Source organism: Ceratotherium simum, chromosome 9 (assembly GCF_057802395.1).
Source record: "Ceratotherium simum simum isolate JZ-2026a chromosome 9, ASM5780239v1, whole genome shotgun sequence".
Taxonomy (NCBI): Eukaryota; Metazoa; Chordata; class Mammalia; order Perissodactyla; family Rhinocerotidae; genus Ceratotherium; species Ceratotherium simum.
Genome location: NC_141908.1, coordinates 14,383,434 through 14,410,949, shown reverse-complemented (window position 1 = coordinate 14,410,949; position 27,516 = coordinate 14,383,434). Strand labels below are relative to the sequence as shown.

The window sequence follows — 27,516 nt, the reverse complement described above, 5'->3', positions numbered from 1 at the left end:
AGTCAAACTACAGCATTATGTCCTGATATCTTAAGTTTAAATTTTAAAGCATACTTTTCCCATAATGCTAAATAATTTTGAAAAACAATTCTTTAGAAGGTTAATATTTAGTTGACTGGATGTACATAGTTAACCATTATGGTTCAATGTTTAATTTAGTGACAATGTGTTGTAATTATAGATGTCACTGTGCAGAAAGCTTATTTATACTATTTTGGATTATTTTTTCAGTTTTGATTAACAGATCTGGAATTCCTGCGTCAAAAGTAAAATATTTCTAAGCCCTTGTATATATATATTTCCAGATTACTTTCAATAGGAATATGTGAAAACAGAATTTGTAAGAATTTTCTCTACTTTTATATATTTCATTAAAGATAATATTAATAAAAATAAAAACTGACTTGTCCAAAAATTTATATAGCTAAAATAATTGTTCTTCTGAGTAGAGTGAGCAGTATGCAGTATTAATATCAGTTTATATAATTCCTGAATCAAACAATCATGCAAAACTTCTTTTACCTCAAACCATTAAACTTTTGTTTACTCCACATATTTCTCCCTCTGCCTCTCCCACAACATTCCTTCTGTAGATTTCTAACTTCTGAATTCCCATTTCTGGAACTATAACATCTCATATCCGACAATGCAGGATGCAGTTAAGAGAAGGGTTTTTGTCAAAGACATGGCCATCTTTTTCTCTCAAATATGGGATAAACAGAGTTTTAATCATATTAAGTGGTTCAGATTCATAAACATAAGCAATTGCCCTGTCATCTTGTGTTAAATGAAAAATTATGTATGTTGGTGAATCCACTCACTTTCTCTATTCAGCAGTACAAAGTTTTGCTCATGAGAGCTGATGATTTCACTGGGAACAATTTTGAATGTCATTATTCATTACAAATACTGTAGAAAATAGCATGCCCCCAATTCACAATTCTATCACCTAATCAACCCAATAAAATTTTTCATTACATTTCACTGCTGTATCTGATTAGGACATTGTTTGAAAACAATTAGCTCACCTCATGTGATGAATAGACGGTAAATGAAAGCATGCTATTTTTAAGTGCTACAATATTTCCCTTATTTAGAAGCTATAAAAGTTAAACAGAATTGAATATAAGAAATTTGAGTGAACAGTGTGTAATCAGGTAAAAAGCATGTGTGTCATTAAACTTTTACTGATACCAATGTTTCCACTTTGCAAATAGAAATGTAAAATTAATATTTAACTTTCTTGAGTATAATAAAATCTTCACCAAGTCAAGGAGAGGTGTCTGATGTCTAATGTCCCAAATAAAAATACTCTATCTGCATCCTAGATTTTCAGCCCTCCTATGAGAATGAATGAAATCACTAGTTTTATTGCTGTTTATTCTAAAATTAAAAGTAAAATATGACCTCAATTTAAAGTATATTGCCATATCACCCTTGTCAAAGTCCATTATGGTTTCATGTTCATAATCATTGTTTCTATTCTACCAAGCTAATAGAATAGAGATCATTGGTTTCACAGAAAGAAAGAATTATTACTGTGGAGTAAAAATGATTATTCTTTCCTGCCTTGTTAAGTTAACTTGCCTCTGATCGCATTTCTGCTTGAAGGTGGATGGAAAACCAATTGAAGTACAGAAATCCCCTCGTGAAACCTAGTCAAGTCCCTTGATATTTATTTTGCACTTACTGTATAGTCATCTACCGTATTCTGATTGGCATTGGGATTACTTACCTAGAGTCCAGATAAAACTTAATATGCTCACTACTACGAAATAATCTGATAGATATTTTTGGATAATAGCTTAAGAGTCTTATATCTATAACTATGTAACTATAAAAGATACTCTATGCTGTTATATGTGAAAGGGGGGTTCAACTTACTCCCCAGCCCAGATTTGCCTTGGTAGACATAAAGCAAGCAGGGCCATTACAGATGTTTGAAGTAAACTCGAAAGGTTTGTTTTTACGGCTTCCAACAAGAGATCTTTTGGTTCTACATTTAGAAGCATAATATTTTGATTCCAGATTCATCATTGAAGTGAATAATGTGCAATTTTTGTTTTTGTGTACACTGTGTTCAAACATTTTTCAAAGCATTGGATTTTTGCTCATGATCACTTTTAATGCAGCCACTCTTCTGTCCTTAAAACACACACGCACACAAACGACAGAAATCTCTGAAAAACAGAGAAAATATAATTAACCTAGAAAAAGCATCTCCAGATATGTACAAATATTGAGTAAAGTTTCTTTACTTTTTAATGTTTTGAGATTTTATTCATCTTGAAATTGGGCACCAAAAATGCGCTAAAACCTTGAGATCTTAGTATCTTGTCTTTGGCTAATTCAAAGCAGAATCTGGAAATGAGTAAGGGAAACCATCCACTGGCCTGTGGGAATTTGGCAATAAAGTATGTGACTTCAGAAATCCATGTCAGCCTGTAGTCTGTGCCGGTCTCAAAGCTCAAAAATTCAGTTTCATCTTTGCATTTATACTTTTATTCAGCAAATACTTGTAAAGAGCTATAATGCATCAGACAGTATACAAAGAAGTTAAAATAAAGAAGTCATATGCTTGTTGTTGACCTTACACAGCTAGACGGCTAGTGAACTCCCTTTAAGAATAAGGCATAGATGATTTAGGGAGATGTCGAAATACAGATGTGTACCAATAAGATATTGAGGATTTTTTGAGGGAAGATTCTAATACTGTTTATACAAATGTGGAGTATAGAATGGCCTCTTAGTATCTGCTTCCAGTAACATGGGAAAGTAGATATTTTAATAAAACTCTCCCACACCAAAAACCCTAAATTCTGAATATATTTATACCAAAAATGCATTTGAAGTGTTGCTCAGCTAATGGATTATGTTTTCTGAAAACAATGCAATTGAATTAGAAATGAATAACAACAGTTATAACTCTTTAAAAACCATACATTTGTAGTAAAATATAATTTCTACATTATTCATGAGTTCAATAAGAAATATATATATATATATATATGTATATAAGCATCTAATGTTAGTATTTAAAAAAAGAGTATAATAAATTCAAATGTAGAAGAAGGACATGAGAAATGCAATAGTAGAATTTAATGAACTAGAAAGCAAAAATAGAATAAAGAGGTTTGGCAAAATAAATAATCAGTTCTTTGGAAAAAATAATGAAATCTATACTATTTATAAAGGTTAATTTAAAAAGTGGGCAAGCCTCCAAAGTATAAATAGTGGGAAAGAGGCATAACTGCACATTTAAAAATATATTTTAAAATACCATGAATAATTTATGTCAATAAATCTGAAAACTTGAGTGAAATGGATAAATTCTAGAAAACAATCCAAATCTAAGAAACAGAAAATCTTAATTGTCCCATAATATTAAGGAAATGAAATCAGTGTTTTCAAATTTCGGCACATCAAGCACAGGTGGTTTTAGGCACAGGTGGTTTTTAAAGTTGAGTTCTACCAGATATTCAAGAAGCACACACAATTTTGTAGAAACATATTCAATAAAGAGAAAAAGATAGAATATTTTCTAATACATTTTATAATACAGGTATCATCTTGTAACCTAAACCAAAGAAAGACTGTATGAGAAATGAAAATTACAGGTCCGTTAAAAACTCCTAAACCAAATATTGACAAATCTAATGTTTCAATAGATTAAAAAATTTACTAAGTTATTTTCCACACTGTACTGGTAAATTTGCTTACTACTTGAGTATCTATAATATGAGTCACTACATTTTCATGTATGTAAAAAAATTTTAATCGTCTTAATTTATGTAGAAAAAGGACCCAATAAATTCAACAAAATCCATATTCCAAAATCTTAGAAATTTAGGAATGAAGAGAACTTCTTTAAGCTGACAAAGGCATTCACCAAAAGCTTAGGTAATATACATAATCTATAGTGGAATGTTAGTTACATTCCTTTTAATAATCAGCATTGAGACAAGGAAGCAAAATGAAGTAGCTTAAATATGCACAAAGCAGACATGACAGTTCAAAAAAATTATCACCTAAGAAGGAGAGGAAAAAAGTTTGATAGGGAGAGGTATGTCTTGGAATATTGCTGGTAAAGGGAAAGGTGAAAACTAGTGACATAAATTAAGAACTCTACATAATAAAAAAAAGTTTGTGAACTATGAGAATACACGGATCCACTCCTAATGGTGCCACCTTAGTGTGCTTCTTGGGGTACTGAGGAGTTTTTAGGGAACTAGTAATAGTACTCTTTAGGGACACCTCCTTAGGGTACTAGTAATAGAAATCTAGTGAGTCACCTAATCTTTCACCATTCTTATGCATCTATATCCTGGCAAATCCAAGATATTTATAAAGAACAGAATATGGCTGACAATAGAGTTACAAAATGACCATATGAAGAAAACAGAAAGTAGAATAAAAAATTTCCAATAGATAAAGATACTCCTCTCCAGAAAACAACCATGAAACAGAGGAATACTGTAAAAACAATACTCCAACAAGAATTAATTATCATTAAATAAGCATTTTTAGATATAAAATTCATCAAATAAGAAATTCAAAACCTAGAAAAGTCCTCATAAAGTAGAAAGAAAAATAACCGAAAAGTGACAGATTTCAGGAAGGAAATTGAAAAAATAATACAAAATAATAACAAATCAATTAATTGAAAGATGACAAAGGGTAAATAGATATTGCTGAAAATCTACTAATAAGTATCAAGAAGAGAAATGAAAACAGCCAATGGAAAGAAATGAAATAAAGAAGGAGAACAGATCAGAGTTAGACAGTTAGACAGACAGGGAAATAAAAATCACCTGATATGTAACTGGACGTCTTAAAGAAAACAAGCAAAATAATGGAGGAGAAGCAGCATTTAAAACCATAATCTAAGAACAAACCAGAAAAGCCAAAATGTTCTAGAAACAAAAGATACCTTTGGGAGATGGTAAGAACATTATTGAAGTTATTAATATAAAGATAACATGTAAAACTAAAATAAAAACCTAGCACCAGATTTCAAAATACTACAGAAAAAATTACTAAAAAACTACCTACAAAAAAACCTAATTAACCATAATATCTGTAATAAATATACAAAATATGATAGATTTTTTTTTTTTTTTGGTGAGGAAGATTAGCCCTGAGCTAACATCTGTTGCCAATCCTCCTCTTTCTGCTGAGGAAGATTGGCCCCAGGCTAACATCCATGCCCATCTTCCTCTACTTTATATGTGGGACACCTGCCACAGCATGGCTTGATAACTGGTGTGTAGGTCCGCACCGAGGATCCGAAACTGCAAACCCCTGGCCGCTAAGGCAGAGAGCGGGAACTTAACCACTACACCACTGGGCCAGCCCCAAAATATGATAGACTTTTTTAAAAGGTTTCAGTCATACCAATAAATGTAAATTGGCTTAACTTATGTACTAAAATTAAAACAAAGGTTTTTCAGATTGGTTCATGAAACAGATAGAATCCAATTCAAACTTTTATACAAATTACACATCTAAAATAAGATGATTCAGAAAGGCTAAAATTCTGATACCAGACAAGAAGAGCTTTCATGCCCCAAATCACAAGGAAGATATAATAGTTAAAAATGTCTATATCTATGCCCCAGAGAGTGAAGTAGCCACCTTCCTAAGGCAGAAATGCACAGAAACTACTTAATGTGTGGTAACCTTATTGTACCATTCTCTGTCCAAACCAAATCAAATGGACAAAAAATTAAGGCGATAGGTAGACAGATAAATTATATATATATATAATATTATGTATATATAATGTTTGAACACACACATATATATATGTGTTTGACTTATAATATATAATGTTTAACATACCCAAATAAGAGATAATATGCATATAGAATATTGACAAAACTTGAACATACATTGGATCAGGTCATTAAAAAAGCTCAATAATTTCTACAAATTAGAAATTATATAAAAATATGCTATAATCACAATGTAATAAGCCTAGAAATCAATAATACATTTTAATGGGTTTTCAACTAGAAATTTTTAAAAAGTAAATCCAATTAAACAATTCCTTGTAGAATTCAAATGAAAACTGCAAAATTTATAAAATAATAATAATAATTACAACACTCTATATGAGAATCAGTTGTCAGAAAAAATGTCATAACTCTACCAACTTATAAAAATGAAAATAGAAGAATGAAATGAGTTGAATTCCCAACTCAGACAGAAAATTATCAGCAAAATGCAACATAAATCAGAAAGATGGAAATAACTAAATGTGAAGCAAAATGAAGTAGGTTATAAGCAGAAAAATGTAGAACTAATAAATGAAAAAAATAACGCTTACCTTTTGAAAACACACACACACACACAAGGCACACACAAATGAAACAAAGCACCAGCTCATCCAATCAAAGAAAAAGAGGGAAAAAACAAACATACAAAATTAGAAATGAGTAGTGAGAAATAAACAAAGGACATTTTAATAAATCATAAAAGAGTATTTTGCAGAACTCCATGCCAGTTAGTTTGAAAATTTAGATGAAATGAACAATTTCATGAGGAAATACACTTCGCCAAAGCTGTCTCAGGAGAGATAGAGAGCTTAATCTGACTAATGACATAGAAGAAATAGAATGTTATCTCAGAACTACACCACAAATGAGCACCAGTCTCACACGATTTCGTAGGAGAATCTAACCAGACTTTCAGAGGTAATGCCAAGATAATTTAAATCATTCTACAGCATGGATTTTCCTTATAGTTGCTGTAAAAGCCTTTTATAAAATTTAATACCAACTCCTGGTTTAAAAAAATATATGAAATTGGTCAATAATTTCTTAACATGATAAAATACACATACCTTAGCCCAAAAGCCAATCTAGTGGCCTTCCCATTTAAGGTTAGGAACAAGGAAGGATGCACAATATCTCCACTACTATGTAGTATTGTTTGGGAGGTATTGGTCAATGTTAACCAGACAAGAATAAACAACCAGCCATAAGATTTGCAAAAGTATTCAGTGAGACAGCAGGATATATATTTAGCATGCAGAAATCAATAGTTTTCATATATGCAAACATTAACCAGTTAGAAGGTATAATGGAAGAGAAAACCCTATAGACAATAGCAAAAAATATAAAATACTTAATAATTAATTTGAAAATTGAATATATATGAAATGAAATGTACAAAACCTATATGAAGACGGTGATAAAACATCCCTGAAAGACAAAAAGTAGACTTGAGCAAATGGAAAAATCTCCCTGTTCTTGGATAGAATGACTGAAGATCATAAAGAGGTCAGTATTAATTACAAACTTAATATTATCCCAATAAGAAAGTCCAACAAGTTTTTATTTACTTGAACTAGATAGGCTTATTTTTAAATTTCCTTTGGAAAAATAAATATGTAGTAATATCTAGGGAAATCCTGAAAAAAAAGCAATGAGCAGGGATGAGTCCTAAATAATATAGATGTTAAAAAAAAATAGGGGTCCGCCCCGTGGCTTAGTGGTTAAGTGCGTGCACTCCACTACTGGCGGCCTGGGTTCGGATCCCAGGTGCGTACCGACGCACTGCTTCTCCCGCCATGCTGAGGCCGCGTCCCACATACAGCAACTAGAAGGTTGTGCAACTATGACATACAACTATCTACTAGGGCTTTGGGGGAAAAAAAAGGTGGAGGACTGGCAATAGATATTAGCTCAGAGCTGGTCTTCCCCAGCAAAAAGAGAAGGATTAGCATGGATGTTAGCTCCGGGCTGATCTTCCTCACAAAAAAATAAAAATAAATAAATAAATAAAAAATAAAAAAATAAAATCTATAACTAAAAATGTGTGATATTGGGACATGAATTAACAGAGACTAACGGAACAGCATAGACAGTACAGAAATAGACTCAGGTACATATGGAAATTTAATATATAATAAAGATGGCATTTCAAACCACTGGAAAAAATGAAATGTTTTATAAAATAATTTTGGGAAAACTGAATATCCATTAGGAAAAAGATAAAAGTAGTTCCATACTACCATCAGAGCTCTAACTTTAAAAAATAAAACCTGAATGTACTAGGAGAAAACATCAGTAAATGCTTTGTAACCTTAGTTTGAAGAAACCCTTTAAACTATGCGTCAATACCTAGAAACCAGTAAGTATATGTTGGTAAATTTGATTAGAAAAAGATTAGAAAAAAATTGGATGCGGGAGGAAGAATAGTACCACAACTGGTGTCAATATAAAATGACAAACCAGGAGACGCTATCTGCAGCTTATAGCTCATATAAATGGATACAAAGACATAAATAACTCTTAAAAAATAAAAGAAGACCGGGGCAGGCCTGGTGGCATAGTGGTTATGTTTGTGCGCTCCGTTTCAGAGGCCCGGGGATCACAGGTTCAAATCCCGGGCACAGACCAATGCACCACTTGTCAAGCCATGCTGTAGTGGCGTCCCACATAAAGTAGAGGAAGAATGGCACAGATGTTAGCCCAGGGCCAATCTTCCTCAGCAAAAAAAGAACCAAAATAAACAAAAGAAGACCAAAAGACAAAAAAATTTGATAATGTAGACAAACATTAACAGAGAGTAAGCTAAAACAACTATGTAAATGACATATTATATATATGTTATATTATACACATATAAAGATGCTCAACTTTTCTTCTAAAAGAAATGCAAAATGAAATTAGACAATGTACCTGTCACAAGTTGAGTTTCACAGGAAGCCAACTGTGAAATGAAGATTGGCCTGCAGGACAACTATTACAGAGGAGATCAATGGCTTTGGAAAGGAGGGGAAGGTAGCAAGATTGGCCAGAAGAGTTTGAGCTGCAATGCCATCTGAGTGAAGGCTTCAGCTGACCCCACAGAGAGTTCTGGACTGGGGTGGCCCTTCAGAGAAGTCCCAAGTTAGTGTAAGAGGCCTGGGCTTCTATACTACAACATAGACCAGGGTGTCCTTGGACTGGAGTTGCCTCTGAAAGGAGGTATATGATCTTTGGCGAGGACGTTGTCTTCAGTCCAGGCAATACCCCAAGAAGACTGACAGCTGGGCACCTTCTTCCAGCAGAACTTCTAGTTACTGGCCAAGTAGGTGCTTCCTTCCAGTAGGGAGTTCTGGTTGGCATATCACAGTGTCTACCACAGCACCATTTCTCACCTACCACACTGGCAAAAATTCAAACACTGAACAACATATTCTGTAACATGTCCATGGGAAGAGAGGCACCTTATACACTGCTGGTAGATGTGCAAAATGGTACTTTCTTTATGGAGGAGTATATCCCGAAGATATTTCCCTGCACATTAAACAACAAACATATACACAGGGTTAATCGCTGCAGCATGATTTGAGACGGGCATCATTGGAGGCTAGTTTGGGACATCCACACAACGGAGAAATATGTAAGAATAAAAAAGATGGAAGAAGATCTATAACAATGGATATAAAGCATATCTCACACTCTCTCTAAATTATATATATATATGTGTGTGATTAGGTTTACACTTATGTTTACAGCGATAAAATATTAATTATTTTAGTTATAAAAATTTCTCCTTGGACTGGCCCTATGGCGCAAGCGATTGAGTGCGCATGCTCTGCTGCGGCAGCCCGGGGTTTCCAGTTCGGATCCCGGGCGCGCACCGACGCACTGCTTGTCGAGCCATGCTGTGGTGGCGTCCCATATAAAGTGGAGGAGGATGGGCATGGATGTTAGCCCAGAGCCAGTCTTCCTCAGCATAAAAAGAGGAGGATTGGCAGATGTCAGCTCAGGGCCAATCTTCCTCACACACACACGAAAAAAGTTCTCCCCTAGAAAAGAAGAATAAATAAGAACCTCATTAGGTTCTTATTTTCTGTAAGTGATGAGTGAAAATGGGATGAGACCAAGTCTTCTCTCAGTGTACATATACATATATATAGTATATTTTTGAAACTTGTACGTATTTTTAAAAGAAAATTAAATAAAAAGAATGAGGACATCAAAGTCTAAATTGAAATATTAAGAGAAGGAAATGCACCTAAATGTAAATCAAATGATATAAATTTAAATTGGAGATATTACTAAGAACACACACACATACATGTGTGTACATACACATGCACACACAAAGAGAGAACGTATGGAAATCTATCTCCCTATCTATCTATCTATCTGTCTATCTATCTATCTATTTATCTATCTACCTCTTCTGAAAAGGCCCAGAACTAATAACAGAGTAGCAATGAGCACATCTAACCCTAGATCTTGATCCTAGTACCATAATCGGGTAGGAAAAAGTCCTTGGAGAAGTGATTGATTACAGATATGGGACAGAGGAAGTAAAATGACCTTAGAACATTTTATTGTGCAGAAAACAAGGAAGTGCTCAAAGACTAATGTAATCACATCCAAAGAATAAAGGGATTGCCTTGAAGGGGTTCCCACTAACCAAAATTTGACAATTTCAGCATCATAAAGAATATCAACAGTAATGGAATATAACATATTTCATTAAAAATGTTTATGTCTATAGTAATATGAGGAGGAGAGGGAGAGAGTGAACATATGTGAAGGGAAAAAGTAGGGGAAGTGCTTTTTACAGACGAATGCCACCTAATAAATATAGAAGAGATGTTAGAATTATAAAATCACTTTGAAATGATAATTTATTCAGGGAAAGGTTGTGAATGGATGCCAAAACTACTGAGTGAAAAGTTCACGGAAAAAAGTTATTCACATACACTGCAAGTATCATTGCACTTTTAATTACAAGGCATAATGTACTTTTACAAGAAATATATCTCACAGTTACCATGTAAACAACATTGTCATGAGTGGGAAGATGTGAAATTATGTGCTTCCTATATGTGCTTCCTAATATCACCTATATAATATTCTTGCCAAAAATGTTTAGCCTATATTAAATCATAAGAAAGCAATCATATAACTCCAAAATGCAGGACATTCTGTAAGAACACTGGACCAAGAGGCTTAAAAATGGTCAATGTCATAGAAATCAAAAAAGATAGGATAACTGTTTTACTTTAAAAGAGACTGAGGCAGCCCAATGCAATATGTAAAGCTGATTGGGTTCTGTATTTAAAAAATATATAAGACATATGTAATATATATTTATATATAGAGAGAGAGAGTTACTTGGGTTACTTGGGGCAGTTGTGGAAATTGGAATAGAGACTATGTATTTAGATGATATTAATGTTAATATTCACAGGTGTGACATGCAATTTGCTTATGGGAGAAAATATTCTTAATCTTGGATAAGATATATTGAAGTATTTAGGGCTGTAATAGCCTGATGTTTGCAACTTACTTGGAAATGATTCAGCAAACAAAAAATTGATGAGGGCAAATATTCAAAATGTTGACATTTGAAATGTTGAATCCAAGTAAAGATTGTATAAGTATTCATTGCACTATTCATTCAACCCTTCTGTAGGTTTGAACATTGTCTCAATAAAAAGAAAATAAATGAGATACAATTTCATACTCATTAGTTCCACAAAACATTAAATAGTCTGAGGATATTAACTGTTGGTGAGGAAGTGGGGGAGATGTGAAGCACCAGAAACTCATATTGCTAGTAGACTAAAAGTTGGGACAACCTAGGGAAATACTTTGTCTCTATCTGGTTAAGTAGAATACACGTACATCCTCTGACCAAGCATTCCCATTCTTGGCGTTTGTCTCAGAAAAACACTGCCATGTGCATCAGGAGACATTAAGAAAACTGTTCATAGGCAACATGTTTTTAAGAACAAAAATTTGGAAACAACTCAGCTGTCAAAAAAACAGATAAATTATGCTCTATTCATTCAACTAAATGCCATTTAGCAATGAAAATAAACTATGGCTACAAGCATCAACATGGATTAATCTCAGAAATAAATTATTGAGTGAAAATAGCAAATCTTACAGTAATGCACATGCTGTAAAGGTTAAAAGTATATACCACTTAGTGTTTATTTGGAATAAAATTTATTCTGAAATGTCTTGTTTAAAGATGTCCAAGCTACACAGCTGTTGATTCTTTATGTGAGAGTTATCAAAGTCCTATGTCTGTACCAAATGCCAAGACAACATCCTATGTCAAGGTGATTCACAGGTCATCCTTACCCAGAGGTGTTTTTCTGCATGGTTTTCCTACACAGGAATAAAGACACCCTCCTACCTGGATCTATGCTTATGTGAATGTGTGTGCATTCTTAAAATTGAAAATGAGAAACCTAATGTTAGCTGAGAATTAAAGAATTAAAAGTGACACAGGCAGTTAGTACTGTCGTGTTGACCAGAGAGATGCTGTTTAAATAAAAAGAAAATCAATATTTTCTATTTCTTTGCAGAGTAAAAGTGAGCAGGTTACCGTGCGGCATCTGACATCAGGAAACTGGGAAGTGATAAAGATCTTGGCATACGATGAAACGACGCAAAAAATGTGAGCGTTTTTGGTTCTCTAGTCAGATTGGAATTCAGGGTTGTCAAATGCAATCTTTTCCGCCAGATTTATGTTTTGCTTACCACGGTCCTAGTCCAAACAACCTGGCCATGTAAAGAACAATCTTTTTTTTTAAAGACTCTCCCTATATTTCACCCAGAGACACACTTACACAGACACACTTAGACACATGCACACCCAGATAAATTGAGAGAGATCTTGGAAAAGTGTGATGATATTTTAAGAAAAAAACACATATTTCCCAAATGGATCAAAGTCCTGTGGTTGAATAACAGAACAGCTCTTGCCTGTTCTTTGACGGTTTGAAAATTCCAGCGAAATCTCAGAGTGCCAAAAATTGATCTGTGCCTGATATTTGTGTTGTTTTCTTCCCTGAGCAGTTACTTTCTGAGCACAGAGACTTCTCCCAGAGGGAGGCAGTTGTACAGGTAAGCAACGTGCAAGGATCTCCCTACACAAGTTGATTTCTCAGTGGCTATCTACACAGCACAATGATCGGATGGAAAAGTCTGAAATTTCATCTTTGACACGGCTAAGGGAGAGCCACGTCTATGTGACAAAACCTCACACTCTTGGTCCAGTCCCTTGGCTCTGGACCTTTGTGAGCCGAACGCTGGAACCAGAGTGAAGACCGTCTTGTTGCTCTTTCCTTATTTTTTTTCCTCACCTGCTTTTGCAGTCTCAAATTTTTTTTTTAAGGCTTGCTTCTCTCAACTACCCACATCACAGGCATTTACATATTTTCCCTTGTGGCCTTTTCCTCTGCTGAGCCTCATTTTGAATTTTCAGTGCATTAATGTCATGTCCATATAATTTATTCCTAAACAAAATAAAAGCATTGTGAATACTTAGTAGAGTGGGTAAAGTAGAAGTTTCTCTTTCTCTCCTTATAGTTTGTGAAATCCACTACGATTGTTGTTTAAGCCTGGCATGCTCATTCCTTACTGAAATAAAGCAATGGATAGGAAATATTTTCCTATTTCCCAATTTTCCCAGGTGGAAAGTTATATTCACAAAAGGGGCTAAGGTCACACCTGTTTAGTATTAAAATGTCTCTACTCAGAAAACTTGCACCACAACCTCACAAGAATGACTTTTATTTTTGTCTGGCAAGCAACTTATTAATTCTAGACTTTACATACACTTTCTAATTTTCATTTCACAGATCCATTTTTAATGTGTCAAAACTGCCATGGCATAGTCTCAGTGGAAATTCATGTTTGAAGAAGTGTCACCATTGATTCTTACCAAGTAGCCTAGACTTTTCTTTGAGAGTAAAAATGCATGTTTAAAGTACCCTAACTCCCTCTAATTCACCCACACACTTATTTATGAGTAAATTGCTTTCATCTAGAGCAAGCCTCTCCTTTTTATCACCTCTTCCAATATGTCATTTTCATGTTCTTTGTTTTTTCTCTTGGAGCCTGGAACCCATAATCTCAATGGTAATGACTTCCAAAGGAAGAACAGCTGTTTATTTAGAGAAACTGATTCTAATTTTGGTTTAGAGATCTTGACTAAAGTACTGGTTACTTTTTCTTTTTGGCGACCTGAAGCTTATTTTTCTTGAAACATATACTATAATTGGTATTTGCAGTTGTTAACAATACTTTAGAGACATGGAAACACTCGATCAATGTTTTATTTCTCTCATTTTATAAAAGTCTTAAAGAAGAATGACAATGTCAGAAGATTAGACTGGGCCAAGTTCAGCCAGCGGAACTGTTTCGAGATCTCTTCCCTTTATTACCTAAAATGTGATTTGAATCACAATGACTCCTTAGATTTGTATGCTTGACTTATCTCTCTAGTGACTGAGGCAGAACAGTCAATATAGCTATGACTTGTACGAGTGTAGCAGGCTGTGTTATAAAGAAAATGTAGTACCGATACATTTCCCCTTAAATAGCTCATCAAATGCCAGTTGGCTTGACTGTAAGATAATGTTAGTGTTAAACACAGAAAACTCATGTCTTGCCCAGGCCATAAAAAAATCATTAGTTGACTTAATTTATGGAATTAGATACCCCTCCAGAATCGGAACTGTTGCCATATTCAGGGTTACAATTTTGTCTCAAAATTTGCATCTCTTTATTTCAGCAATTTCATAATCTAAATGATAAGAAAATATCATCATAAATCCCTAGGAAACTTGGATCTGAAAAGTTATTTGAAGGAGTAGAGAGACAAGAGGTTTTAAATTCTAGTTATGTTACTAAATAGCTGTGTGCAACTGGCATGCATTCTTAGTCTCTCTCTGGTGATGGTTGCACAACATTCTGAATGTAGTTAATGACATTGAACGATATTCCATAAAAATGGTTGAGGTCAGCCTGGTAATGTTTAAGTTCAGCGTGCTCCGCTTTGGCGGCCTGGGGTTCACAGTTCGGATCCCAGGTGTGGACCTACACACTCATCCAAACCATGCTGTGGTGGCAACCCACACATAAAAAAATAGAGGAAGAGCAGCACAGAAGTTAGCTCAGGGCCAATCTTCCTCACCAAAAAAAACAAAAAAAGATTACAGTAACAAATATTATGGTTTTTATATGTATCATAACTTAAAAAAGAAATTTATAGATAATTTAAAAGAGAAAACAATTGAGTATGATTACCTTGTAAGTTTTCATAAGGGGAGGGTAAAGTGTTTAAGTGTCGAGTGTATATTAATTGCCTTGACTAGTAAAGCAAAAGTTTGATTTATAATCGGCTCAAAATGTTTCATATGTGAAATTGTGACTTTGTGAACTCTACTTCACATTTCTTCTCAATTGCTTCTTGTGCTTCTGATGCCCACATCAACACCCCTGTTCCCATCCCCATCCCTGTAGCATCTTGCACATCAAAATGAACCTTACTATGATTCATTTATGAATGTATAGCCAAAATCATGTGTCGTTCCAAAATGAAGTTGAGACTATTTTGTCCAATCAAGTTTTATTAAATGTATCATCAACAGTGTTTTCATCTATCAGCATAGATAATTTATGATTCATCATTATTTATAAAATAAATGATTCTATACATGAAATGTAACCTTGGGTAAATATCTCAACCCCTCTGACCTTAAGCACCATTATTTGTAAAATAAAGAGATCATTGCTTTTCTGTTTACCTACCTCGCCAATATCTCAGAGTAGGTATGATCGTCAACATTATATATATTATCATACAAAAATAATTTTTCTTTACCAAAAATTTCAGTGCAAGTATTTACTGAGAAAAATTTGGCCTTGATATTAAATTTTAATATTTAGAATGTTGAATTTAGGAAATCATAAGCTTGATTTTTTGTGTGACTTGTGAAAACATTTATTAGTTCTTTCAACTAATATTTTTTGAGGGTGACTTTATGATAGTCTCTGAGGTCAATTCCTTTTAAGACTTTACAAAGAAATATCTATAAATAAAATATAGATAAATTATATTGGGTCCCATGGAAATCAATTTCTTTATTTTTGAGCATACATTTGTACATATTACTATACATACAGGTGTACATAATTTTAATATTATTACAGAGAAGAGAAACCTGTATGTCTTAACTTCAGTAACGGAAATTAACTTTGCGTTTGTATGGTAAGTCATAATTTACAAGGAACCTCAATGTAAGAATGCTGTAGCTCCTCTTTTTAACTATAGATGCCACATCTTCAGGTATCTGGGATGGTAACATTTCTAACTTACTTTTTCTTTCCCCAGTGCTTCTACTGAAGGATTATTGAATCGTCAATGCATTTCATGTAATTTTATGAAAGAACAATGTACATATTTTGGTGCCAGTTTTAGTCCCATGAATCAACATTTCATATTATTCTGCAAAGGTAATAGATGATTTCTGATGAAATTTATTCATTTTATTTGATCAGAACCTATTGCTATCATTAGTAACTATTACTCTCTAGCTATATGATTTGATACTCTTTATTTTATGTCTTTGTTAAAAAATTATAAATTATGGATTTACTGAGATATAAATTTTGTTCATATACTTCATTTAGAAATAGAATTGGGAGTAAGTTAACATGTACACAATTAATAAGGGCTATGTGAAATGGACCTTTTAAAAAAGTGAATAAACATATTTACATTAGCAAAGTCATGCTACAATAATAAACTAATTTACCTAGTCTTTAGGATAAGCAATAATCCTCTTATTAAAGTAATGGCTTGGTTGTTAAGAGATTTAGGATCTACAGAAATTTAATCCCTGGGTATAGTCCTCTTCAATTCTGAGAAATTACATTCACCCCAATTACTTTTTCTATCTGGTAACAGTATGACCGCAGTATGCTGCGGTCTTATATGGTTGTATGGGATCTCTAGGTTATGTTGATAAGAATCATTGTCCCTTTAATAGGATATTGTAATTCCCAGAGATGAAATGGGATTCATGTGCCCTCATATAATGTGATGGATTGAAGTGCTACTACCTCAAACTTTCTTATTTTAAGACACCACGAATAGACCAACACTTGCTCTTTTTAGTTATTTTTTCTCTTGATATCTGAAATGAAGTAACCAAAAATGAGAAGTATTTGTTTGCTGACAGCAGGGAAAAACCATTCGACCTCCAGATAGAGTTCCTTCGAGAAATGAAGTTTCAAGATAACATCTTTGGTTACATCTGCATTAACCAGTATATTTGAAATAACTGGAGAGTCCAGTTAATATGTATATTTTAAGTTAATATATCTTTAGCCCTCAATTCTTATTTATCTCATGGATGAAATATTTCTAATATGCATGCATTCTTTTTTTCTTGACTGAGAGGTAAACAGAATTTGATCTTGGATGAGCAGATGAGAGGTCCCAGGTAGTGAATCAGCTTACTGAACATCAGTGACTATTCTATAAAAGACTACAGAGAGTAAGGCACATAAGATTGACTAAAACTATAGAAATACAGAAGTATAGGGCACTTTGGAGAAGGGGGGATTGTAACAGTAATCTTTCTGAATAGATTTTTCCCCATATATTCTTACTTTTCTGAATAAAATGTGCATGAAAGGAATGAAATCTAGATATCTGGTTTCTGTTTCATTATGTTTTACCTGTAAAATGCTTCCATTTGGAAAAATAAAACAAAACTTTGTCATGTAGCTTTTCCAGTAATGATTACTTAGATGTCTTTAAAATATTTCTATATATATATTTTTAAAATCCAGGTCCAGGGGTCCCTGTGGTCAGCCTACATAGCATGGACAATCCAGCGAGTAAGTACACAAGCAAGACAATGCAGAATAGTCATGGTTGGCATTCGTCTTAGGTATTATATTATTTATTCTGAGTGTTGTACTCTGTAGTACCTTCTTAGAAAGAGTGCCCAGCATGGGGAAAGCTGTGTAGGCACCATCAACTTGACCTCGTATATGTAAAAGACACAGTAAAACAAGTGGTTTGAGCCACGTTACCGCTGGAGTTGAATCACATATGCCTGAAATAGGATGTCTACAGTATCTAAATTGAATGAAGAGTGATTGATGAGGTTCATTTAAGTACATTTCAGACTATTGGCCCCTTAGTGCTCTAGTTCACTCTTTTCTGGGTCTTGTATGGATTATTCCTCCAGAGCAACAGATTTTATGAATTTGTGGGAAAATTATGAAAAATATATTAATTTATGTATTTTATATCGTGTTTGTTCCAGACATCTAGGGCTTCTAGTTTTATGTATTTATTTATTCTTTTATATATTTATTCAACTGTCTATCATCTCTTGAGTGAGCACTTAATTTATCAAGCATATAGCAGAGGCTGGGTGTACGTTGCTAGTAAGATCTGATCAACGTGTTTAAGAATTTATACTAGGGCCGGCCCGTTGCTTAGCGGTTAGGTGCACACGCTCCACTGCTGGCGGCCCTGGTTCGGATCCCGGGCGCGCACTGACGCACCGCTTCTCCGGCCATGCTGAGGCCTCGTCCCACATACAGCAACTAGAAGGATGTGCAGCTATGACATACAACTATCTACTGGGGCTTTGGGGGAAAAAATAAATAAATAAAATTTAAAAAAAAAGAATTTATAGTAGAGTGCATAAGTAAATACATGGTTGAGCTAATTTTAAAAAAGAATAATCAGATTGCTTGCTTTCTTCCATGTTTTTTTCCTTCTTTCAATTTTAAAAACTTATTTAATCAATACTCATGCTATAATGATTTACATAGGATACTATAATCTAATCAATGAGACATTTATTACCTCATTTAATCCTCAGAATACGCCCTGAGATAGTTAATTTTGTTATCCTCTTTGACAGATGAGGCAATTGAGTCACAGAGAGGTTAAATAACATGGTGAGAGTCATACTAACAGGTGGCAGAGCCAGGAATCAAATGGAACAATCTGACTCCAGAATAGAGTTTGTAATCACTACTGTATGAAGGCACCTTATTCTATTGTGTTTTCGTCTCTCGCATCACATGCCTATGTTTAGGTAGGATGCCTTGACTTAAAGGAGATGCTGGCATAAAAGTGTACTGTTGAATAACAAACGTCATTTTTAGAGATCAGAAAAAGACCTTTTATACTCTTCAAATACCACCATATGGGCCGGCCCTGTGGCTTAGCGGTTAAGTGCGTGCGCTCCCCTGCCGGCGGCCCGGGTTCGGATCCCGGGTGCGCACCGAGGCACCACTCCTCCAGCCATGCTGAGGCCGCGTCCCACATACAGCAACTAGAAGGATGTGCAGCTATGACAGACAACTATGTACTGGGGCTTTGGAGGAAAAATAAATAAATAAAATCTTTAAAAATACCACCATATGGAGACTTCCTTCCTTGTATAGAAAAAGACAAAATTTCTAAATTTGCAATGAAGCTTTGTGTGGTTGGAAATAGATTAGCATGGCTTTTAGTTTCTACTTATTAGTATAAACCTTAAAAAGGTTATGGTAAGCAAAGGAAATCTGTTCAGTATTAACACTCACAGAAACAATAATGATAATAAAGATAGTATATTTGATAAAATAGAAAGAAGGTTGAATTTCATAGATAGAAAAATCAGTGTATAAAATGAGTCCATCACATACCTTTTGTGGGATCTCAGACAAGTTAATATCTCATAGGATCGATTTCCTTGCAGGCAAATTAGCAAATGAATTTTTTGTGAGGATGAGATATATTTGCAACATGGGATGTACTCAATAAACAATTATTTGTGTTATATTGCATATTCTGCCAAAATGATGATTTTTTTTTTAAATTTCCAATCTGATTTTAATTAATTTTATTCTACTGCAATAAGACAATGTTCTTTTCTAACTTCTGCGGCAAATCGGGAAACATTTTTGTCTAAGGAAAATCTTTTTGATTTTCACATTTTTAAGCCAATTTTGATCATCTCAGGGTTTAGAAAAAACAAAAGAGGGCTGTAAACAGTGGTCAGGTGCTTAATTTTCTTTTCAAAAGACAATTATTTATTGAGATAAAATCTATATTCAATTGTAAGTAAATCTTTGGGTTAATGGATCCTTGGATTAATCTTTGTTATACTAATGAATCAGTCATACTCATTTTGGGGCAACATGAAGTAGAATAGAGCATGAAAAGAAAATTGAAAAAAGAAAAATGAAATTATTTAACATGGAAAACCTTTAAAGTCACTGGTTATCAAAGAAATGGAGAGTAAAACACTGCCATGTAATTCTTCTTAACAGATTAATAACATTAAAAAATTTACATGGCTAATGAGGATATAATGAGGCTCCCATAACTTGCTGGTAGAAATATAAATTATAGCAAATCTTTTGGAAAAAACAACTCAGTCATAAGCCTTAAATCTTTTATATCTCTTTACCGAGTATTTTTTCTTTTAATGGTTTATACTGAGGAAATAATTTTAAATAGAGAAAATCATAACAGCGCTATTGATAATAGTGAAAAAATATAATATGAATAACAAAAGAGGGGAATTTGTAAATACACTTTAATGGTATTAATTATGCACTGAATGTCTTCCATTTGTCCTTCCAGAACCACTTTGAACTCTCAGTTTTTTTCTCCCATGGCTCTGCTCCAGAAGTAGATTATATAGATGACTTAGGTTCTGTCGCCATTTGGCTGCCAATTGGAGTCACCTAGAGTGAATCCCGTAGGTGACTGAAGAGAGGGAGAAAAGTGATTTGGGAGTATCTATTCCTCCAGCCCCGTCCCTGTGAAGTTACCCCAGTTCGCTGTGACTCTTGGCTGGATGTCGCTGTGGAGCTCTCACACAACCATCTTCAAGTAACTGCTCTCTCCCCTTGACCTGCAGGCCTAGCCACTGTCACCAGCCAAGGGATCCTGTACTATCGCTTATCATTCCCCTACCAATTGTCCATATATTTGTAAATAGTCCTTTATTAAAATTGCATCAAATTATTCTAATAAAATTTCCATCAGTTTCTCGCTAGGATTAAAAATAAAAATGTTTACAAAAGCCAATTACTCAAAAATGTTTAAGCTATATTTCTAAGTGATTAAGGAGTCCAAATGTTTATGTCATTTGAACAAAACTATTTGAAAATGCATATAAAAATTCAAGGAGACAATACTCGCAAAAATTAAAATTCTTACATTTGCCTGGCTGCCTTCGGGTGATTTTTTTTGTTCTTTCTTCTTTAGTATTTTCCTAATGCTCTACAAAGAACATATATTACTTTTATAATGAAAAAGAAACCCATCATTAAAATGTTCAGTGACTTGAGACAGTACAAATATGTAAAATTTTACTTAGTTAATATTTCTAAAGTCCTTGATCTCATGTTATCATCATTCCTTTTCCTCTTCTTATATTTTCATCTTTTGCTTATATGATGTTTCTTTTCTTTTACTTTAATTATTTTTTCATCTCTCTTTCCTTCCTTTTTCCTTTCTCTCCAGTCCATCTCTTTCTTCTCACCCCTCTTTATGTTTCTCTTCTACGTTCTTATTTCTCCCTTTTGTCCTTCTTCCCAATATTCTGTTCTCTTTTTCTTCTTTTCCTCCTCAATTCCACACTTAAAATCATGTCTTAACACTTTTTTATTTATAGTAAATATACTACTATTTAAGTAACCTAAAATTTATTACATTTTGGGTATAAAAATAATCTCTGAGAACATCTAATTTTCCAAATTTATATTATAGAGGATAACATTTATTTACAAGAGAGGTGGATTGGTGTGCCTGAAATCACACATAGAATTCATAGTCCAATGCAGGAAACAGAAAATTGAATGATTATAATAGAATATGATAATTTCTTTGGTAGAAGTAGACACAGTTCGAAAAAGAGGAAATCAATGGAAAGACATTTCAGGAAGAAGGAGTGTGAATGTACAAACATAAGAAAGAATGAAAATCTTTATACTGGCAAGATAAAAGTTGTTCAACATGGCTGGAATAAAACATTTTAAAAATAAGGTAAAAAGATATAGGTTATAGGGGCAGGCTAGAGGCAGATCATAAAAGTCTTATGTTTCATTCTAAGGAGTTTGGATTTAACAATAAAGTATCAATGATAAACCATTGACAATTTAAAAAAAAAAATCTTATTCTGGTCATGGAGTAACTGGAAGTGGACATGGCCTCTTGCCAAAAAGAAAGAAAGAAAGAGAAAAGAAAAAAAGGAAAACTAGACAAAATATATGAAACGACAATTTTCAAGCATGGGACAACAGTCAGAATAGGTCTCTGATCCCTTAAAGAAGGGAAACAAGTGAGATTAATGATGTAATTGCTCGGGTTTTCTCGCTGGAATCATTTTGAATTCTAGTGCAATGAGGAACAATTCAAAAAGAGTATAATGGTATCTCAGAGTCAGAATGGAGATAGAAATTGAGTTCAGAAAGATTGAAACTTTTGGAATATTGGGACAGTGGACAGATATTGAAGAGGAAGAAGAGACATGGAAAAAGGACCCCAGAAATCTGCATAGGGCTGCAAGGGATCGTCTTGAATCAGTTGCTGAAAATACTTAGCTGAGCACGTGTAGGGAGACACTTTTTGAGCCTGGGAAAAGCCAGAGCTCACACAGTGCTGGGATATGATAAAGTTCCAGCCAAGTAGAATACTGGAACATTTAGGAGAGATCTCAGAACAGTCATGCCTTAGGAGTAGAGCTAAACTAGCCATACAGCAAAGGTCACTCAATCCTACACTGAATAAGATATTTTGATAAGCTTTGAATTCATGAACATGAAGCTGACCTGCAATTAGCTTCAACATCTGCCTGAACAAAGTCCAACAATTTTTAAAAGAACAGAACAAAATCCAGAACTCAACAGTGTAAATATCACAATGGTCAGAATCCAATAAAACATTACTGATTATGTGAAGAAGCCAGAAAATATGACTCATAACCAGGAAAAAAGCCAGTGAATAGAGACAAACTCAGAAATGACAAAGATGATGAAAACCACTGACAAATACAATAAATCAATGATTATAAATATACTTAAAAAATCAAGAAAAAGTGAATATAGGGAGAAAATAGAGTATAATCTTTTTAAAAGGAACTTCATGAACTTAAAATAAAATTAAAACTACTGGAAAATACTAAAAGCAAATTTGACACTGCAGAAGAAAAGATCAGTGAACTTGAAACATTATCAATAGAAACTTCCAGACCCAGAGAGAAAAAGAATGAAAGAAATGAACAGAGCTTAAGATAATTTATGCCAGTCTCTATATCTATAATAATTTTAATTGGAGCCAGAAAGAGGTGGCATAAAAAATCTTTAGTAAAATAATGGCCAGATCCAAATCTGGTGAAAAATACAAAATAGCTCAACAAACCTCAAGCAGGATAAATCCCAATAGGAAAACAGTGATAAAGGGGAAAAAAAAACAAACAAATTATCAAAAATAAAAAGACACATTACATCGACACATTACTCACATAGTAACAAAGCCAAGAATGCAAACCAAAAGACAATAGAGCAAAATCTTTAAAATACTGATGGAAAACAAAGCAAAACCCTCAACCTAGAACAAACTTAGAAAATATCCTTCAAAAGTGAAGCTAACATAAAGAATCAAGAGGAAAAGAAGCTAAGAATGTTTTGCCTCAGACTTGCACTTCTAAGTAGCACATAGATCAAAGAAGAAATTAGAAAAATAGTTAGAAAATATTTTGAACCAAATGAAAATGAAAACACAACTAATCCAAATTTGGGAATACCTAACTGTGATTAGAAAGAAATTTATGGCTCTAAATTATTACTTTGTAAAAAAGGAAAACTTTAAAATCAATAATCTAAGCTTTCACCTTAAGAAGCTAGAAAAAGAAGAGCAAATTAGCACAAAGTAAATTGAAGGAAGGAAATAATATAGAGAGAGTGGAAATGGGGCCAGCCTTGGTGGCATAGTGGTTAAGTGTGGCATGCTCTGCTTCAGTGGCCCAGGTTCGATTCCCAGGCACCGACCTACACAACTCTTCTGTCATTGACAATGTTGTGGTGGTGGGCTCACATACAAAACGAGGAGGATTGGCAGCAGATGTTAGCTTAGGGTGAGAAAAAATAAATTAATTAATTAAATCAAATTTTTAAAAAGTGGGAATGATATAGAAAATGGACTAGCAATAGAGAAAATATATAAAAATCAAAAGATTTTTCTTTGAAAAGATAAATAAAATTGACAAAATTCTAGATAAAGTCATAAAAGAAAAAGTACACTATCGTTACCATTTTCATTAATGAAATAAATGATGTTAATAACAGATTCTACAGGCATTAGAATGATGTAATGTTCATCAATGAACATTGATGTCATGTAACAGTTGATCAAATGTTTAATCAGATGTAACATTTGATGTAATGTAACATTGATCAATGATGCAATGGAATGGAATATTATAAGTAATTTTAGGGCAGTAAATTTGACATTTAGATAAAATCAGTAAATTCCTTAAAAGACATAAATTGCTAAACATTCAAACAGGAAGAAATACAATATATAAATATCCCATTATCTACTAAAAATTTTAATTCACAATAAACGTTCTTCCCACAGAGAAAACTCCAGCTTCAGTTAGCTTCACTGGTGCATTCTGTGCAATATTTAATGTATTAATACCAAGTTTACATAAACTCTCAGAATATATAAAGCCAGCATTAACTAGATTCCAAATCCAACACAGACATTACAAGGACAAAAAAAATTCCATATTTTAATGAATATAGATGCAAAATTCCTTAACTAAATACTAGCAAGTAAAATTTAACAATTTATAAAAGGATAGTGTATTATGACTATGCGGTGTTTCCCTGAGAAATCCATGATTGCTACAATATTCAACTATCAATGTAATTCACTACATTATACTGTCAACTCAAAGGATTCAGAAAAAAGCATTTGATAAATTTGAACAATAATTATAATAAATTAATAATCATAACTCAGCAAGAATAGAAGGGAAATTCCTTAACTTAATGAATGGTAGGTGTGAAAATACTACAACTGACATCATACTTAATATTGAAAGACTGAGTGCTTTTCCCTCAAGATTGGGAAAAAGTAAAGAATGTCTTCTTTCACCCCCTCTAGACAATATTATATTAGAGGACATAGCCAGTGAAATGAGGCAAGAAAAAGAAATATAAAAGTAGAAAAACTGTCTTTATTAGAAGAGGACATACTTGTAAATAAAACAGAAAACAAACAAACAAAAATATGGAATCCATACACACTCACAAAACTATTAGAAATAATGAGTGAATTTATCGCCCATTACAGGTGTAGGTCCATATACAAAAATCAACTGTTTTGTAAACTACAATGCAATGAAAAATTTGAAAGTAGTTCAAAATGATATTTAAAATAACATAGAAATCATACAATATCCAATAATAAATCTAATAAAAATGTATAAATCCCCTAATAAAAGCAAACATTCCTGGGAGAGATTAAAGAGTCAAATGGATATATATGCACCCATACATATTTATGAATTAGAAGGCTCACTATTTTTAGTATGTGAAATCTCCCCAATAAATCTATTGATTTAATATATCAATCAAAATTCCAGCAAGGTACTGTTGCTGCCTTCATGTTTTGTCAATTCTTTCTCTTTTTTGTGTGTTTGTTTCATTTTTTATCTTATCTATTGCTATATTGTCAAATTCATTCATCTTTTCTTCTGCAGTATCTAATATGCTATAAATCTCCCCCAGTATTTTTTCATCTTAAACCTTAAAGTGTTAATGTATCTCAGATTTTGAAGTTTTTATTTTTAGAATTTTAACTGGTCTTTTTTTTAAATTTCTTTCATATTTCTTCTTAATGCACTCATGCTTTTTTTTTTTTTTACCTTAATGAACTTATGGGATATAATATAATAATCTGTATTTTAATGTCATTATCTATCCATTATAACACCTGTGTCATTTCTGGGTTATTTCTATTGATTAAATTTGTGCTCAGCATGAGTGATATTTTCCTGATTTTTTGCTTGCCTGGTAATTTCTTATTGGAATCCAGGCATTGTGAATTTCATCTCATCGGATGCTACATATTCTTAAGCAGAGTAGGAACATGATCAGATTTCATCTTGAAAGTGTAAATGCTAATTCCCAGTATAGGGGCAACTGGAGAAAATGTCACTGGGATAAGGAAGCCCAGTTAGAAAACTGCTGTAGTAATTCAGGAGAGAAATTATGAGAGTTTCATCAGTGCCCAGCACAGTGCCCGCCAAATGGTAGCAGCTGGATAATTATTTGTTGTGTTGCATTGATTCTTGATCAACACATAGCAGTTAGTCATTTACACTACTCTTTTTGATTTATAGAATATTTTATATTGGAAAACAATTCTATGCTGAAGGAAGCTATCCTGAAGAAGAAGATAGCAAAGTCAGAAATTAAAATGCTTCATATTGACGACTATGGTAAAGTTCTGTGCATGCTACGTTATTTAAGAACAACTTTCTCTCATCTTATATTTTTACATGTAAATGACTTTCCATCTTTAATATTTTGCTCTTTCTTTAAAAGAACTTCCTTTACAGTTGTCCTTTCCCAAAGATTTTACGGACCGAAACCAGTATGCTCTTCTGTTATTAATGTAAGTATTTTATTTGTTTTTGAAATAAAGGAATCTAAAGATTTCATAATTTTTCTTATGCCTCACATGACAACATTCTGATTAAAAACACAACAGAAGAAGTTCATTGTGTGTAGTTAACCCGGGCAACTGTCTGTTTTATGAGTTCCTCAAGGATACCACCACTAAATAATACTGAGGGATGTGTAATTTTTTGTACTTGTTGTATCCCAAACAGAACTCAGTGTTACTACTGGGAATAGTGACACATATAGTTTGGTTTATGGATGTCTGCTTAGCAATTACTCAAGCCCTATGCCCTTTTTTTTCCCCCCATAAATGGTATTGGTTTATAATTTTCTTTTTGGGGGATATATTTGTCATATCAAAGTTATGCTAGGTTTATAAAAGCAATTTTTTATTGTGTTAAGAACACTTAACATGAGATCTATCCTCTTAATAAATTTTAAGCACACAATACTGTATCATTAACTATAGGTACAGTGTTGTACAGCAGATCTCTAGAACTAATTCATCTTGCATGACTGAAACTTCATACCTACTGAATAGCAACTCCTCATTCCCCACTCCTCCCAGCCTCTGGCAACCACCATTCTACTCTCTGCTTCTATGAGTTCAACTATTGTAGATGTCTCATATAAGTGAAATCATGCAGTGTTTGTCCTCTTGTGACTGGTTTATTTCACTTAGCATAATGTCTTTAGGTACATCTGTGTTGTCACATGTAAGCTCTATGCTCTTTTTCAGTTGTTTATGCAACTTGAGGAAACATTTATCTCCATTGCTGAAACAATTGGTTATATGTATATCACTCCTATCAATTTTCCTTCCTGGATTCACGTCTAGCAGGAAGTAGCTCCCATGCTCAGAAAACCTGACTGTCAGATTTTTCCAACTTGGAATTGGATTCACTCATACTTTCTGTGAAACTATATTGTGACTACATAGTATTGGGCACAGAGGCCCCTACCATCTAGTGGTTAACTAACTGGATATTGGTGTAACATTGTACTCCTGAGAGTTATTAGTTATTTTTCTTATTAA

General features: G+C 33.4%; 1 protein-coding gene across 5 annotated transcripts in view; it reads left to right on the top strand.

The window, feature by feature from the left end:
* DPP10 (dipeptidyl peptidase like 10) overlaps window positions 1–27,516 on the top strand; it is an 830,517-nt gene that overhangs the window by 768,947 nt on the left and 34,054 nt on the right. For all 5 annotated transcript variants that reach the window (XM_087435067.1, XM_087435066.1, XM_087435064.1 and 2 more), the window contains 6 exons: window positions 12,335–12,426; window positions 12,828–12,875; window positions 16,150–16,271; window positions 17,616–17,663; window positions 26,198–26,296; window positions 26,403–26,472. In XM_087435067.1, the coding sequence (XP_087291193.1) occupies window positions 12,335–12,426; window positions 12,828–12,875; window positions 16,150–16,271; window positions 17,616–17,663; window positions 26,198–26,296; window positions 26,403–26,472 (479 nt within the window). The remainder of the gene's footprint in view (window positions 1–12,334; window positions 12,427–12,827; window positions 12,876–16,149; window positions 16,272–17,615; window positions 17,664–26,197; window positions 26,297–26,402; window positions 26,473–27,516) is intronic.